At 43.3% G+C, this 15,282-nt stretch overlaps 1 protein-coding gene across 3 annotated transcripts; it reads left to right on the forward strand.

Annotated features, from left to right (window-relative positions):
• The first annotated feature begins 134 nt into the window (after positions 1-134).
• On the forward strand, positions 135-12,993 carry LOC135391255 (uncharacterized). Of its 3 annotated transcripts, none has more exons than XM_064621428.1 (10): positions 135-237; positions 3,190-3,373; positions 3,591-3,731; positions 3,967-4,071; positions 4,301-4,405; positions 6,661-6,738; positions 6,810-6,902; positions 7,841-8,049; positions 8,262-8,421; positions 11,104-12,993. In XM_064621428.1, exons 2-10 carry the CDS (start codon positions 3,190-3,192, stop codon positions 11,226-11,228), a joined length of 1,200 nt encoding a protein of 399 aa, XP_064477498.1. In that variant the 5' UTR covers positions 135-237; the 3' UTR covers positions 11,229-12,993. The 3 variants fall into 3 exon arrangements, with proteins under 3 accessions (XP_064477498.1, XP_064477497.1, XP_064477499.1); XM_064621427.1 differs by lacking the exon at positions 135-237 and adding an exon at positions 570-673; XM_064621429.1 differs by lacking the exon at positions 135-237 and adding an exon at positions 570-673 and having other exon boundaries at positions 6,810-6,875.
• Positions 12,994-15,282: the final 2,289 nt, after the last annotated feature.

Raw genomic sequence — 15,282 nt, forward strand, 5'->3', positions numbered from 1 at the left:
ACGCGTACCACGGTCCTCCATTGTCGGAAACGAAAATGATCGTCCCCCACACAACCACCAACGTCCTGAGGATATCCCGATCTGATCCTGATGTCCTGGTCACCACAGGATGTCTTGAAGACGTTAATCAGACGTTTTTCTGGATCTCCTAGACATGTCCCAAAACCTGATCTGTTTCTGATATCCTGTGGACGTCTGTGGGATTATGCACATGGAACAACGGTAATATGATGCCAGGTATTTGCAATATCCGTGCACACCTTTTTAAAATTGCATGAAATGGCAGATTGCATGGATTCGGTAATTGTGAATTCGATTAAACTTGTAATCATCGTTTTTGTCGTATTCAGTCGTTAATTTCGTTCTGAGCAACATTGATGGTTGGACTGTACATTTCCAGTGGCGCTGAATAATTCATTATGTAACTACAGACACAGGTGACACAGAAGCAGTCATTCAGGAATAGATTGTGAGCGTGATCAAGCGAGTTCGAAACCGCAATCTACTCGATTCAGCGCCGGCGCGGATTTACGGGAAGCCCATCGCATCGCCATCAACCGCAGTTGTGTTCTAGTTTGCTGCGCGGCGAGTTCCTCTCGCAGTTTCAGAAGTGGTTCTGCGTTGTGCTTCTGCTTTGTGCTTCCACCTTGTTCACCCGTGGCACGTTTTCGAGGTACTTCTATTTCTAATATAGGATGTGAATTGCTTGAGTGCGAAATGCCGAAATTCAAGAGTAGACGCTATGTGTATGACCGTGCACACCGTACATGCGAACAGGCAATTGCTACGCTCTCCAGCGATACCGCCTCGGTTCCTTCGACGAGCGGGCTCAATGTGCTGTCAGAAACGATTGTGGATAACGTTCCTGTGTATCCAGTTGAAATAGACAGAGAATTTGAGGAACCATCTTCCACCGAGTCAGATGACGAACGCGTTGAAACCCCATTAGCGTTCGATTCGTCAGAAGTTTCCTTTTCGCGTTTAGATTCATTGTCTGAGAATATTACACTGCAATCTGAGGTATCAGCTGCAACTGAGGATCTTGGATCAACAGCGGTCGAAGAAACTGCGTCGTACGCTGACTCAGGTGATCACGGTGTTGACAGCTTGCTAGATCAAATTCGAAAGTGGGCTGTTCAGCATAATGTGACACAGGCAGCCTTGAGTGATCTTCTGAAGTGCTTGAAAACCCACTCATGTCATTCAGATTTTCCAAGCGATGCAAGGACGCTCCTAAAAACTCCGCGCGGAACAGCGTCTCAGATAGTGACAATGGGGAATGGGAAGTACTGTCACTTCGGTTTCTCGGAAGGTATCCGTGCGGTGCTAGACTGTGCTCCCTCTGTACCAGCAACCATATCTCTTGCTCTGAACATTGATGGCTTGCCCATAAGTAAAAGTTCGAGATTACAGCTTTGGCCAGTTCAGTGTCTCGTCAAAGACATTGGTGCTGAAGTCCCTTTTTTGGTTGGAGCGTATTCTGGTACAGAAAAGCCGGAATCTGCGAATGAGTATCTGACGTCAACTGTTCGTGACTTAGAACATCTCCTGCGAAGTGGTATTTCTATAAAAGGCCAGGAGTGCAGTGTCGTTCTAGATAGCATTATCTGCGATGCTCCTGCTCGAGCATTTTGCTTTTCGACAAAGGGGCATAACGCACGCTCCGGATGCCCGAAGTGTATGGTTGAAGGGGACTACAAAAATAATCGAATGTGCTACCTAGACATGAACGCACCGCTCAGAACTGATGAGAATTTCAGACAGCAGCATGACACACAGCACCACAAGGGCACGTCCATTTTGACAGACCTCCACATCGACTGTATAACAGCTGCTCCCTTAGACTACATGCACTTGATGTGCCTAGGTGTCATGAGGAAGCTTCTGAACTTGTGGGTGAACACTCCTAAGTGTGCTGTTAGTCCAGCTGATAGGCAGAGGATATCTCAGCGAAATGTCTCTCTTCATAAGCATGTGCCGAGAGAGTTTGCACGGAAGCCGAGGTCGCTGGACGAGCTGGACAGGTGGAAGGCAACTGAATTTCGTCAGATGCTACTTTACACAGGCCCCTGTGTTTTGAAGCATACTTTGCCGGCAGAATACTATGAAAATTTTCTGTCGTTCCACTGCGCCGCTGTTATCCTGTCGAACAAAGAACTGTGTCAAGTATACGCAGATTATGCAGAATCTCTACTGAGATATTTCGTAGCATGTTTTGCTAAGCTCTATGGGAACCATCAGGTTTCTTACAATGTGCATTGTTTAATTCACATTGCTCAAGACGTGAAAAACAAAGGGGCCTTGGATAGGTTCAGTGCATTTCCCTTTGAGAACAATATGCACTTCCTCAAACGGCTTCTAAGAAAAAGTGAAACTCCTCTTGAGCAGCTATTCAACCGTCTTTCAGAGAGGCTGCATGCTTTAGCTCCTACAAAGCAACAAAATAATGATACAGTGTTTTGTCAGTCTCACTCCAGTGGACCTGTGACGCCAGACTCAAGAGCACCAGAGTACCGAAAGGCAAAAGTGCAAGGTTACATTTTAAGCACAAGTGAAGGCGACAACTGCTGCTCAGTCGATGGGCATATAGTGATGATTGCAAACTTTGCAACGTTGCGGTCTACACAGGAAATGTGCATTGTTGGGAGAGAGTTCTGCGAAAGAGACAGTTTGTACATTCATCCATTTGAGTCATCACGCGTTGGCATTTATGTTGTTTCAAAACTTTCGATCCTTAAATGTTGGCCGTTTCGGAATGTAAAGAAGATGGTAAAACTGCCATTTCAAGACAAGCAAGTAGTGATTCCATTCCTACACTAACATGTGAGCTGCAAACTAGGAAGGAACCTGGATATCAATGTTGTGTGCTGATTCAGTGTCCTATACGCAAGACAGTTCTAAGAACACTGCAATTGGCCAATCCGCTACGTATGGCATCGTGCACCACATCAAGGAAAAGCACAGGTGCTGGACATATATTTTGTGAAGTCGTAGTGCCCCATTCATTAATGCCTGAGCCATACACTTCTGGTACACCAGCTGGCCATGTTCTTCACTGGTGTCTAAGGTTGTTGATATTTTTAAAAGTAATTTTATAATTGTACGGAATTTGATTAAACATAATCATGTGTGATACAATTAACAATCATTCAGCATATGCTTACTAGCTCGCTGTCTGCTTCTTTCTAGATGTTTGTGATTGTTCACTTCACTGAACGAGATGAAGTCGAGATTGTGCCAGGTTCTTGGGTTAAGGGAACTGTGTGTCGATGGCCAAAAATCCCGTCACACAAAGCACGGAAAATGATCACCAAAGGAGCTCCTATAGCTGGGCCTTTCGAGACCTATCATATCACAGTTAAGGGAGTTTTTGGTAAGAGGTCATTTCTCAGTGTTTATTAGTTGCTGTTGCATACCACTTACAGTGCCAATACAGTGTTTACAAGTGGCTGTGCATTGATAGAACCAATGCATCAGGTTCTCATTTCTGAGCCCTGTTTCTGCATAGGAGCAATTCCCTTTGTTCGGAAGATCTGTAAAGCTATGTGAAGCATCTTTTTCAATCTGCATACTTGAATGCTCTTTCACAGGAACATACGAGGAAGCCAATGAAAAACTGGATGTTATCCAGTACACGTCAGACATCAATACAGACTCTGGTACAGACGCTGGAAAGAGGAAGCGTTACCCGCCGCAGTACCTTGAGGACACTGTAGCGTTTACAACACAGCGTATGAACATCCTACGTCCTAATCACATCATAAAAAATACTGTCGTAATGGAATGTTGCATAAAGCAAATATCTTTGTAATGAAAGCTGTCGTGTACAATGTAGCGCAGTGATGTTGCTAAATATTCATGTGACTGTAAAGTTCTGAAGAAGGAACAACATATCAAACTTCTCAGTAACCACCCACCTGTTGTTCTTGCATCCAATTTTTTTAAACATTTATTTATTTTATACAGGAAAGAGGCGGCAGCCCCAGCCCATGCCAGCTCTATCCGACTCTGATCCAGATGAGGTCATAGTGTCATCTATTCCTGACAACTTGGCACAGTGTAATACAGCAAGTATGTATAGCACACTTTGTTTCTTTTCAGTTTGTGTGCTGACTGTATACATGAAGGGTGCTCTACGAGAGGATATCGTTATATTTCTGAAAATAGGTTTTAGTGCACTTGTATTGCTAAATATACATCTCATCGCAACATTCCACAGAAGGCACAACCTCTCGGTATCTACCAGTGATGCTCTTGTTCTTGCAGCTGATTCTTTATAACATTTATTTATTTTATATAGAAAAGAGACAGCAGTCCCAGCCCTTGCCGGATACATCTGACTCTGACCCAGATGAGGTCGGCATGCCATCTGTTCCTGACAACTTTCCGCAGTGCAATACAGCAAGTCAGTATAGCGCACTTTATTTTGTTTAGGTTTGGGCACCGACATTATACATGCAGATTACGAGACATTATACATGCAGCCTACGAGCGGATGACATTAAATTCTTCAAGATAGGTTTCGCTTTTGAAAATCATGGGGCTTGGAATACACACATTTTTGTTGCAGATGGAGGCTGTTTCCATTGTTGTTATGCATTAATTGAGCTATCTTTGTTAATTGCACTCGCCATGAGACGGTACCATTTGCTTCTGTGAATTCAGAACCCTATGAATATAACACACTATACCAATCAAAATCACATTTATTTTCACAAAATTTCTGCAAAAAAAGCTTGCCAAAAATCAGTTGCAGTGCAAGGAATGCTTGGTAAAATTTGCTTTTGAGAAACTCTTGGTTCTACCTCTATCGAAATGAAGTGGAAAGAGCGATACATTTTTATTCCGATTAAGGGCCTTGGCAGCACATCATTATCAGTGACTCGTATGGCTGCCACACTCTCAGCATAAGTGACGTCAGACACGCTGCTAAACGCAAAAGGCATCATTGTGGCATGGTCTCTTGTCTTGTTGCACAGGTATGAAAGTATTTGAACTTAGCCAGCAGTCTGCTAACACAAATATCAGTGAACTCTCTTTCTCTAGCGGCTTATTTTTGGCTCTGAAATTTTTTTGGGAGAAACTTGGGGGGGGGGGAACCATGTGGTTCTAATTGGAATAGTGTGTTGTGGCTAATTTGAGAGTTTCACTATCACAGTTAGCTGGATTAATACTTGGCCTGAATGTAAAAGAACGCAATCTGGAGCAAAAGTCCATATTAATGTATTTCACATACTACCATAATTTTCTGAAGTACAATCTTTTTTTAAGAATTTCATGGTACCAGCTCGTGGAACACCCTGTGTACAGTGACCCTTGAAAATGGGTCAATAAAATACAACAAAAACTCTTACCTAGAATGACATGGTCCATAGTTTGGGTTCTTCATTTTCTGGTTAAACCTGATTTTTCACTATAGTTCCCCCCGGAACAAGTTTTCAAGAATTCGGGTAAAACCCGATATCTACCCGAAATCCTTGGGGTCCTTCAATTTGTGGTTGTAGGTAAATCCTCAGAAAAGTGAATCATAATATCAGCAAAGAGAGCTATTTGTGACAACCTATTTGTCCTCCTTTTATAATCCCCGCCTGCAGGAGAAAAATAGACAAACTTTTGTAGAGCTCGGACAAGTGTTTGAATACCACGGCCATTCACTACCCCAGTTCCAAGCGGGACTGTAAACATTCTTGTTCATCGTCCCAGTATCACAGCTGCGGCATGTTTCATATGCCTTTCGTTTCACCTGAAAGTTCCCCAATGGCATACCAGACAGGGATTGAAGCACCCGATTTCTCCCCGAGTTCTCATATGCAAATAGCAACCGATTTTTAGCCCTCGAATTTCAAAAATCGTAAAACCCGAAAACGAAGAACCCTATCCATAGTGTATGTGTTATCTTGGTCCTTGTCACTTCCTAATGTGATTTTCATTTCAAACCGGTTGGGACATTTTTGCACACGTGGTTCATTACATTTTGGGCACATTACAATGCATGTCAGCAAATTGCAAAAAAAAAAAAAAATTCTTCAATGTGTTGTACTTAGCGAGATACAAGTCCTCAGACACACTCCCGAGCAAGCACAGACACCAGGGAGCTCAGAGTTACCACCGGGAGCTGTGACTGTTTTTGACTGATTTGAAATTTTAATATGCAAATGAGTCAAAATAGAAAAGACGCGCCTGAGAAGTGCATCACCTTCACCGACTGAGGGTTATCTGGGCGGGAAAGCAGCTTTTCTGGCCTGCATGTCGAAACCTACTTGAGTCATCTCTATTGCTCCAAATCATGTGGCCCCCTGATGTGAAATGAGAACCCCTGCATATCAGGTCGCAGCGATTTCAGTTCATTTGCGTATCAAAATTCCGGTGTAGGATATCGTCACGCACGTGTATGTTCCAGGATATTTTAAACGAGGAATGGCTTTCGACTAGGATGGTCTCTCATTCTGATCTCCCGCATTTTTGCGAAATCCTGTAATTAAAGAGATGATAACCAACTTTATGTAATTAATCATCTTGTAGTTAGATACTTTCTTTGGGGGGACGCCAGCCCGGGTGTGTAACTCAACTGCAACAATTTTATTTATTTTACTCTGCAATAAATAAAAATAAACGCTGTCCACAATAATATGCTTTTCTTGGACTCCTCAATTTGCAAAGGAAAAGCCAAAGCTGATGCACCTTCTCAAGGATCCAGTTGCATGGCCACGCAAAGACAGTATTGCAGCACTACTGAAGGTGTGTGAACTAGTGATGATTGTGCGTGTTCTTTCTGCTAATTGGCTGCATTTTCATATTGCTCACACTAGGAGCTGGTGAAATGCACACTGGAATACAAGGAACACAGCAGCCGAAGACTGCCATGGATCAAGATGGTAGCACTTTTAACAAAGTTAAAACAGGTCTTTAATTAGATGTATGACAGTTGCTGTCAAGTAAAAATGTTGCTGTTAAATGAAATTACTTGAGCTCTGCGAATATTTGAAATTTCAAATATGAAAGGAATATCTGGGCCTGTTTGGCTAAAAGTTGAGTACGAGTCTCAGGCTCATTCTCAATACCTTTGGCAACACTTTTTGCATGAGCAGCAAGCGTGTGCTGAATACACAGCCAAGGCTATTGAAACTGAGTCTGAGATTTGTGCTTAACTGTTATGGAAATGGTCCCAGATGCTATTTACAAAACTATTTTCAGTATTCGAAATTTTTAATAGTACTGAAGCAAGGTATCGTCCACTCTATATGGTTTGCAATGTTCTGTCATTGAAGCTTACAACTTTTGTGAGCTCATGGTCGACGCTTTACTCTGGGCCTCGCATGTTCCAATAAATTTCACATTCATGTCCAGTAACAGATGGAAATGTGCACAGTTTGCAAAATAATACAGAGAAATTCACAATGTAAACATAGAAACGAGGAGATTCACACAAAGAAGTATGCATGAAATGTGTTGACTAGGTCTCAATCCAGTACAACCCACTAAAGGAGTCTACCCTACACAACACGGGGACCTTTCACACATGTTATGCTGGGTAAAAAGGCTGGATTGGGTAAAGTTTTAAGGAGAACATAAGCGAACAAGCATCATGCTACCAAATATTTCACCATGAGGTATTCAAAATTATTCAAATCTGGCCTCTTCTATTTACTAAAATTTGATTCGCTGCCTGAAGAAATTATTTAGGTTTCATCCCTAGTACAAGTGAAATATACGTAAAGTATTTGCAATGGGAAGTTTGCTATGTGCAGAGCTCTAAAAATAGAAGTAATGCATCATTCCACTGCAATGTACTTGACAGCCTTATCACGTTCTTTATAGCATGCTGTTACTCTGTTTTCAGAATTTCAGAAGCAAGTTTTGAGGCTTCTACACGTTGTGCGCTTCACGCTGCAGCAGCACAGTGATGTACTTCAGGCGATCTGCAACCAAGGTGTTAACAATGCGGTGGGACAAACTGCACCAAACTTCCTTGTGAAAGCTGCATTTGCAACGTCAGAGGCCCTTGAGGAGTTTAGTAAATCTCTGAATGAAGAGCGACAGGCCCAGCTGGTAAGTTAGGCTATATTTTACGTTTTGTGTATCACACGAGTTCGTTATGTAGATATTTTTTTCTAAGTGTGAAAGTGCCGTACATATAGGTATTTTTGTGAGACACAGCATGTGTTTCAAGTACACTGCACGAGCAGAAAATGTTGAAGAGCTGATATATTTATTGCCTTGTGGCAGTAGGTTATATGATGATTTGGGTTAATAAAATACAGGTTGACGAGTTCTCGCACCTTGGAGGGACTGATGTAAGACATGCAACAAGGAGCATTCTCTCATATTTGCTTACGGACACGGTTGCGCGGGAGTACAGCTGGCTTGGACAGAAAGGAAAACGGAAGTTCAGCATGCTGAAGTTCCCTCCCCTTATTTTTCGTAAGTATCAAGGTTGCTACCAAGCATACTAAACATGCAATAGCTCACATCCGCAAAGCAACAGAACTGATGTGCAATATGTACCTCCAGTGCTGCTGCTTCACACTCACTCCATGTGTAACATCTTATTGCTGACATAGTGTAGAAACAGAAAGATGTCTATTTTTATGTTATGTTTATAATTCAATGAACTGTGTATGTACGTAGTCAACTCCTGACGGTGCTGTGCAGTGATGGACTGTTTAAAACAGTCCATTTCAGCCATGCAGTACAAACATCAACATGAGTGACTGCAATATTTGAATACTCTTCATGCTACCTGATTCAAGATAACTGTTCTCATGAAAACAAAGTAGTACTTAGCAAACTGGGATAACTTAAATTATGGAGAGTCTGTGATAGCAACATTGTTTTAAATATGATGTTTTTGCTGAATGTTTCGGCTTGTAAACCACCCAGTTCATGGTCTGCTTGTAAGTGGAAAATATCACTTAGGTACTGTTCAAGTAAAATTTTTATCTCACCATAATGCTTTATACTGTGCAATGTGTGTTGAAAGATGTAAGGCCCAGAGTTTGAGGTTCCTCCTCACAAGTACCTCGTTACAGTACCTAAGCTCCTATTCTTGATATCTTGTAACTAGGGATGTGCGAATAGTGGATTTCTAATTTCGAATCGAATACGAATAATTTTGGTCGAACATCGAATCGAATATCTAATCATCGGCATACAGTATGTGCACATGCATGGAGCATAGTAGACAAAAGCAGTTGTTATCAAGTAACGATCGTGTTTTTATTTTCATGGACTGCGGAACTTTCAAATTTTCCATGCATTGTAAAAGAAACTAAATGAAGTGACTAGTAATTGTCAATGACCGTAGCCCAGTTTTGGGGCTCAAACTCGCAAGTTCAACACACACAACACAAAAGAAGTTGAAATTTCACAAATTATTATGAAGAAAGACAAGCTGTTCCACGTGCTCAGACAACAGACGTTCCCCTTCGTGCACACACCACAGCCCCGGCAGCAGAGAATGCCCTCTCACTTGGTACGGAGGTAGCTGGGATCGCCAAGTAACGATAGCAAAGTTGTGCAAGGTGTGGGTAGCTGAATCGACCTGTCGTCTGCCACCACTGACAGGGACTCAAGTCCCTTTTCAACAGCACATCATTTGCATATCCTTCAACTTCTCTTTCTGGTTCAAACACTTCGTCTGAGTTTGCCAAGTTGTCAAATGCATTTCACACCTGTGATGAGGTGGCTGCAACATTGTTTGCACTTTGCTCGAAGTCGGTGAGACCATGTGGCATGGGCGTTTAGTTCGTCCAATATAAGTCCTTTCAGCGTAGATCTGCACGGCAAGCGGTAACTTGGGACGGCCTCCGACATCAGTTCTCTGAATCCACGGTCCTCCACAATACTGTACGGCTGAAGGTTAAGGGCCACCATTGCTGTGAGCTTGCTGTTGAGAGCGCATCTCTTCTTCGCCGGCAGAGGTTCCGTACCACGTAGCAAGTCTTTGAGCGTAGGCTGATCTCTTTTGGATGCCTTTGCGTTGGCCTTTTGTTGTAGGTCGTTATACTCCTTCAAAACGGCAGGATGACGCTTAAGGTGGTTTACGAGAGGCGTCGTTGTGCCTGTCGGCGTTTGCAATACGAACTTGCATGCATCACACTCCGCCGATGAACGCGTAGCTCTGCGAAAGTACTTCCAGATGCTGCTGCGTTCTTTGAGCTTCGTAACAGAGGGTTCGACGTCATCCTCAGCGTCGGACGTGTCTCGCATGTCTTGAACTTGAAAGGTGAAACAGGCGAAACAAACTGCGTTCACGCTTAACCAGTGAAGAGTTAAAACACGGAAGACAAGCCCGCCGCGAACACGAGAGTGGCAGCCATGTTGAAATGCCAATGACAATTCGGTTGAAACAAAAGCGAAACTATGCGAAAACTGAAACCGTGCTCCACGGAGTGCCGTGCTCTTGCGATGACTTCGAGCGTTATATTTTGTAATTTCTTTTTATCTCCGATACGCCCAAAAACGGTTTCGAATATTCGAAAATTTTCGAATACTTAGCCCTTGATTCGAATACGAATAATTCAGATTTAATATTCGATTCGTATTCGAAATTTCGAATATTCGCACACCCCTACTTGTAACTTAACTCGTTGCTTTTGAGCCGTGGTAACTTTCAGAGGAACTCGTTTCTTTTTCAGCTAACTTTGCCAAAGTAACTTCCACTGCCAAGTTCCACTTACTTTTAATTCACTTTTCACTCACATACACATATTTTCCAGCTTTCTCTCCGGTCCTTTCATGGCAATTTATGCCATAAATTGTGATATTCCATCAATGACGGTACTCTATTCAGGAAGTAAGAACAGCTGCCATTGAAATGAAGCTGAACCATTGTGCGCCCACAGGGACTAAGACGCAAAGCGTTCAGATTGTTGTACATCAACGAAAACTATCTAAGCGTGTTGCACTTCTCCGCTGGCAGAAATATGGGCCCCGAGGATGGGTCACGGCTGGGCCCTCCCTCACTCCTCAATGGGCACTATGCAATACTGTTAGAAGTACAGTGCAAATCATGCTGCATTGTGAATAACTATGTCACCATCTGATTGGTATCTTGTCTTTCCTATATGCATCATAGTGACAGAACCTCCTTTTCCTTTTCAGAGGCAGTTAGAAGAGACAAGAAGCTAGCTACGGCAACGAAATCAGAAGTGGAAGGCGCCATCAAATCCTGGCTCCGCCATGCGAACGAGAGATGCAAATCCAAGGAAGCCGAGAGTGAAGGCTGAGTCAGACATCAAGATTATTGTATTGTTTGTAGTGTCTTTGGCGCAAGTGATGTCAAGGTCAACTCTAGTCACATAGATTGATGTGATATAACCATTTTATATAATCATTTTATCTAGACGTACAGTCATTTTTTACAGCACATCTGTGCAGAATAAGAGTGTGTGGCACGTGTGCTCGTATTTGCGTACTAGTCTCAGACCTCAAGGTATTTATTTTTTTTTGTTAAGGTCTCATATACACGTCACAGAGTTAATAACTACAAAAATGAGACTCTCGAACCGGACGCTGAGTCACGATATGGAGGCAGGCATGAGGCAGTGAAGTTCACAACTGTGGCTAATTTTAGAGCTGGTATTTTTTCTACTACAAGTCCTTTCTGGAGGTCTGAAATATTTTGTTTAGCAATTTTGTTGTCCCATACTATTTAGTGTGTGTTGCAGGAGTTAGCAAATGACATATAACATTTTCGAGCACTGCGGTCAAGTGCCTTACCCTATCCATCTCTCTGTGAACCTAGCAGTTTAGTCGTTTAGCCAATGAGTGTATGAACAAAACGGGACATACACCACACTATTCACCTGTATTGCCTAAGTAACATAATTTCGTTTGACGCAGCAATGAAAACTAAATTTACTGGAACCGTGAAGGTCGGGGCACACACGCCGACTTTGTTAATGGAGCGGATACCTACAACAGGACATGTCTCTCAGTGTTGGCAACCACAGTTACAGTAAATTTATTTTTCTTTGCAGCATCACACAAGAGAATGTTACCTCAGCAGTATAGCTCAACATTGATGTGTACGTCTCCTATTGATATTGCTGACCAAGAGCGAGAGAGGCACTGCCTCCAGAATGCAAGCCAATACGAGAGTGCGGAGGGCATGCACTTCTGGAGCCTCTAATCTCGCATAAGAGATCGCACTGTGTTATCGTCGTGTCGCGTGTCACAAGGTTTCTGCCATGGTGCAGCAGTCTAACCGACAGCTTCGCTGAACGTTACCCAGCAGCTACCATTGCTTTGCCTGCCACAGGGCTTCTTCCATGGTGCACCAGTCTAAACAACAGCCTCGCCATCCGTTAACCAGCATACACGCAATTCCCGAATGGCTCATTCACTGGTTGACAGATGACGAAGCCGTTGGTTGGGTTGGTGCGCCATGACAGAAGCATTGCAGCAGGCAAAACAACGGTAGCTGCTGGTTAACAGATGGCGAAACTGCTGATTACATTGGTGCGTCATGGCAGTAACGCTGCGCCACCTCTTAGGCGAGGGTCTGTTCACATTCTTATTGGCCTGCATTCCGTCATGGTCAGCAAACACAAGGATAGTTAGGAAAGATAAGACTGTGATACTGATGCTACATGTGATACTGCGATATTGCTCTCTCAGGTATTGTGACCTGATTTAAACACTGTTTACACTCAGCAGAGCATACCACTTCTATTTCCTTTTTTCCAGGGTAGCATCCTGTCAACCTAGCCATATAGCCGCACTCATTATCAATTCTAGTTCATGGTTAAAACTATGTGACATTATTATTTCATTTAGTATATGTAGTTTAACATGGAAATTGTAGCTTACTTGTATACTCCTTTTTGTTATATAAGCTCATACAAATGTGATTCTTTCTTTTTTCTAAGAACAATTGTTTGTTCATTCTTGCAGAATTTGCAGAGATCTGCCCAGTATTAACTCAGTTTGTTTATTTTATCCATGTGTGAACAGTTGCAAGAGAATCAAATAAAGAAATCTAATTTGGGCTTTCTGTTCCATGTCATCAGTATGTTTCTCGCGACACACACGCCAATGGATCACGCAAATGATAACATTAATCTGGAGCACAGAACAATCCTCCTGTACAACACATCCGACAGAATCATCACAGACGTCAGAACAGATAGGCAACTCCCATAGGCGAGTCCCTAACGTACGTGAAAATTTGTCCGAACAATGTCCTGCAAATGTATACGGTGACATCTTCAGGACTTGGTTGGGAGGTCCTGGGATACGCGCTTGGCAGAACCCGTGATGTCCCGAGGATATCAGCCGGCCTTTTCTGGATATCTTTAGGACGTCTTAATATCCCTTCGGAAACATCCTCAGGATGTCTGAGATATTTTTGGTTGACTGGGCCGGTATCAAATTCGGGTAATGGCGCGCTGTTCCTGTTGTGCGATGACATGAGTATTTTTTTCATTTATTCTTTTCTTTTTGGTGACTCTATTCCTTGTAAAACATCTCCCGAATGTCACACGAGAGCGTGGGAAACGTACGTAATCAGGATCTCGATCGATGGTGCGTCCGTTGCGTCCCATCTGCACAACTCGTGACGCTAAAGCGAGACCAAAACAACAGACTGCACGACATAGGACGAGAACTCGAGCTTTTTTTCTCTCTTCATTTCACTGTGGCTATGGCAGTATGGATTGTAACTGAGAGCGTCCGCCGATGGATGCGACATTGGATGAAAGGAGGTTCGGTGACGCCAATCTAGAGTTGGGCTCAGAGCTCCAGCACGTCACTCTACGGGATGATGCACGTTTCTACATATTTTTTTTTTATCCCGCGAGATGTACAGATCCCACCGTAAGCGTGACTGACACCGGAGCAGCACTTAGGCAAAACGGGCTGTTGCCAGGGATTTCGCTACACCCCCTGGACTTCTGCTTCTTTTTTTTTTTTTTTCGTTTGCAACACCCCCCTGAAATTTCTGACATTGTCCAATACAGCTTGGCTGCCAGGACACGTCCCTATAAATATGTACCCGTTAGAATATACCTCCCCCCCCTCTCCACCCCTCACGTCTACATGTGGAGGTGCGGTGCCTTACACTCCGGATACGTCGCTCCACCCATCTCCCTCTGGACTTGCAGAGCGGAAGAAAGTTACCCTCGATGACTCCGCCCTGAGGAGTTGAAGGTGGCTTTGACTTGTGGCTTGGCATTGGCAGGTTCTTCCAGACTCGTGCCCGGCAACTGCCCCTTTTGCCCCCCCCCCCTCCCTTTGCCGACGCCCATGGCTATGGCATCTTCCTAGCAAAAAAAAAAAAAAAAAAGAGAGAGAGAGAGAGAATTATAATAATAAATAAAATAAAATAAGAAATAGTTAGAGTCACCGAACCAGTTGAAGAGTGTGGAAGAAATGCAGAGCCGCTGAATATATCATCTGCAACGAACGTGTCGTCGCGCACTCATGGACATCGTACAGCTGGTTGTCGCCTGTCACAGACGAAATCCGACGAGTCATTACATGAGTAAGCTGGGAATTGAAAATCGGTTACTCAGTACAGTCGCTTACTCGTTCTTTCTCTCGGTCGCTATTATAAAATAGAGGCACGTTTCGTAACGGTTTTGTCGAAGAATGGCTTCTGATCCTTTTTTTTTTTTAACAACGAATTTGACACACGGTAAAATGCTGAGGAGGGGATGTGACGTACGAAGGTAGGTACAATCCCTACCAAGTTTCTCGCGTGAGCACACAGTGCCAGTAAGTCACACGAAAGTGATGCACCGTACAGTGCAGACTTAATCCCCCGTATTTGCTTGCTGTTGCGAGCCTTGTGGTAATGCTGAAACCGAAATTATAGACTAAAGCTTTCGGTGCTCGAAGCCCATCTCGCATATCGCTAGTATGCTGGTCGCGACAAGTCCTTCTGAAAAGTGTCGTGGAACTGTGGCTATAGAAGCTTTGACCGTAGTAGGATGGATAAGTTTTGCATTTCGTGCAGCAAAAACATCAGCAAAACAGTCACAACTCCCATTTACGGTATTGTTCTTGCGGATGGAACTGTGTTTTTGCACTTTCGGTGCTACATATATATTTTTTAAAAATTGACAATTTATAGGGCCTATTAATGCCACTTTTTTTTCGTGCCTAAAAATCCGCGGGCTCTTACAACAACAAATATAAGTAATGATGATGTAGTGGGAGTTTTGGGACTCTAGTCATTACGTCGACACCCGATGTCCCCTGTCTACTTCGTCATGTGTGGTGCATGAAAGTAGAAAAAACTTTTCGCCACACGAGCTGGTGGCTGGTGCAACGTTAAAT

Source organism: Ornithodoros turicata, chromosome 4 (genome assembly GCF_037126465.1).
Source record: "Ornithodoros turicata isolate Travis chromosome 4, ASM3712646v1, whole genome shotgun sequence".
NCBI lineage: Eukaryota > Metazoa > Arthropoda > Arachnida > Ixodida > Argasidae > Ornithodoros > Ornithodoros turicata.

Excerpts from the sequence above, each read along its gene's own strand:
- LOC135391255 (XM_064621428.1), top strand. The coding sequence starts at position 3,190 with ATGTTTGTGATTGTTCACTTCACTGAACGAGATGAAGTCGAGATTGTG. Across the intron at positions 6,739-6,809 it reads GTATTGCAGCACTACTGAAG|GAGCTGGTGAAATGCACACT; the intron begins GTGTGTGAACTA and ends TGCTCACACTAG. Across the intron at positions 8,422-11,103 it reads GTTCCCTCCCCTTATTTTTC|AGGCAGTTAGAAGAGACAAG; the intron begins GTAAGTATCAAG and ends TTTCCTTTTCAG.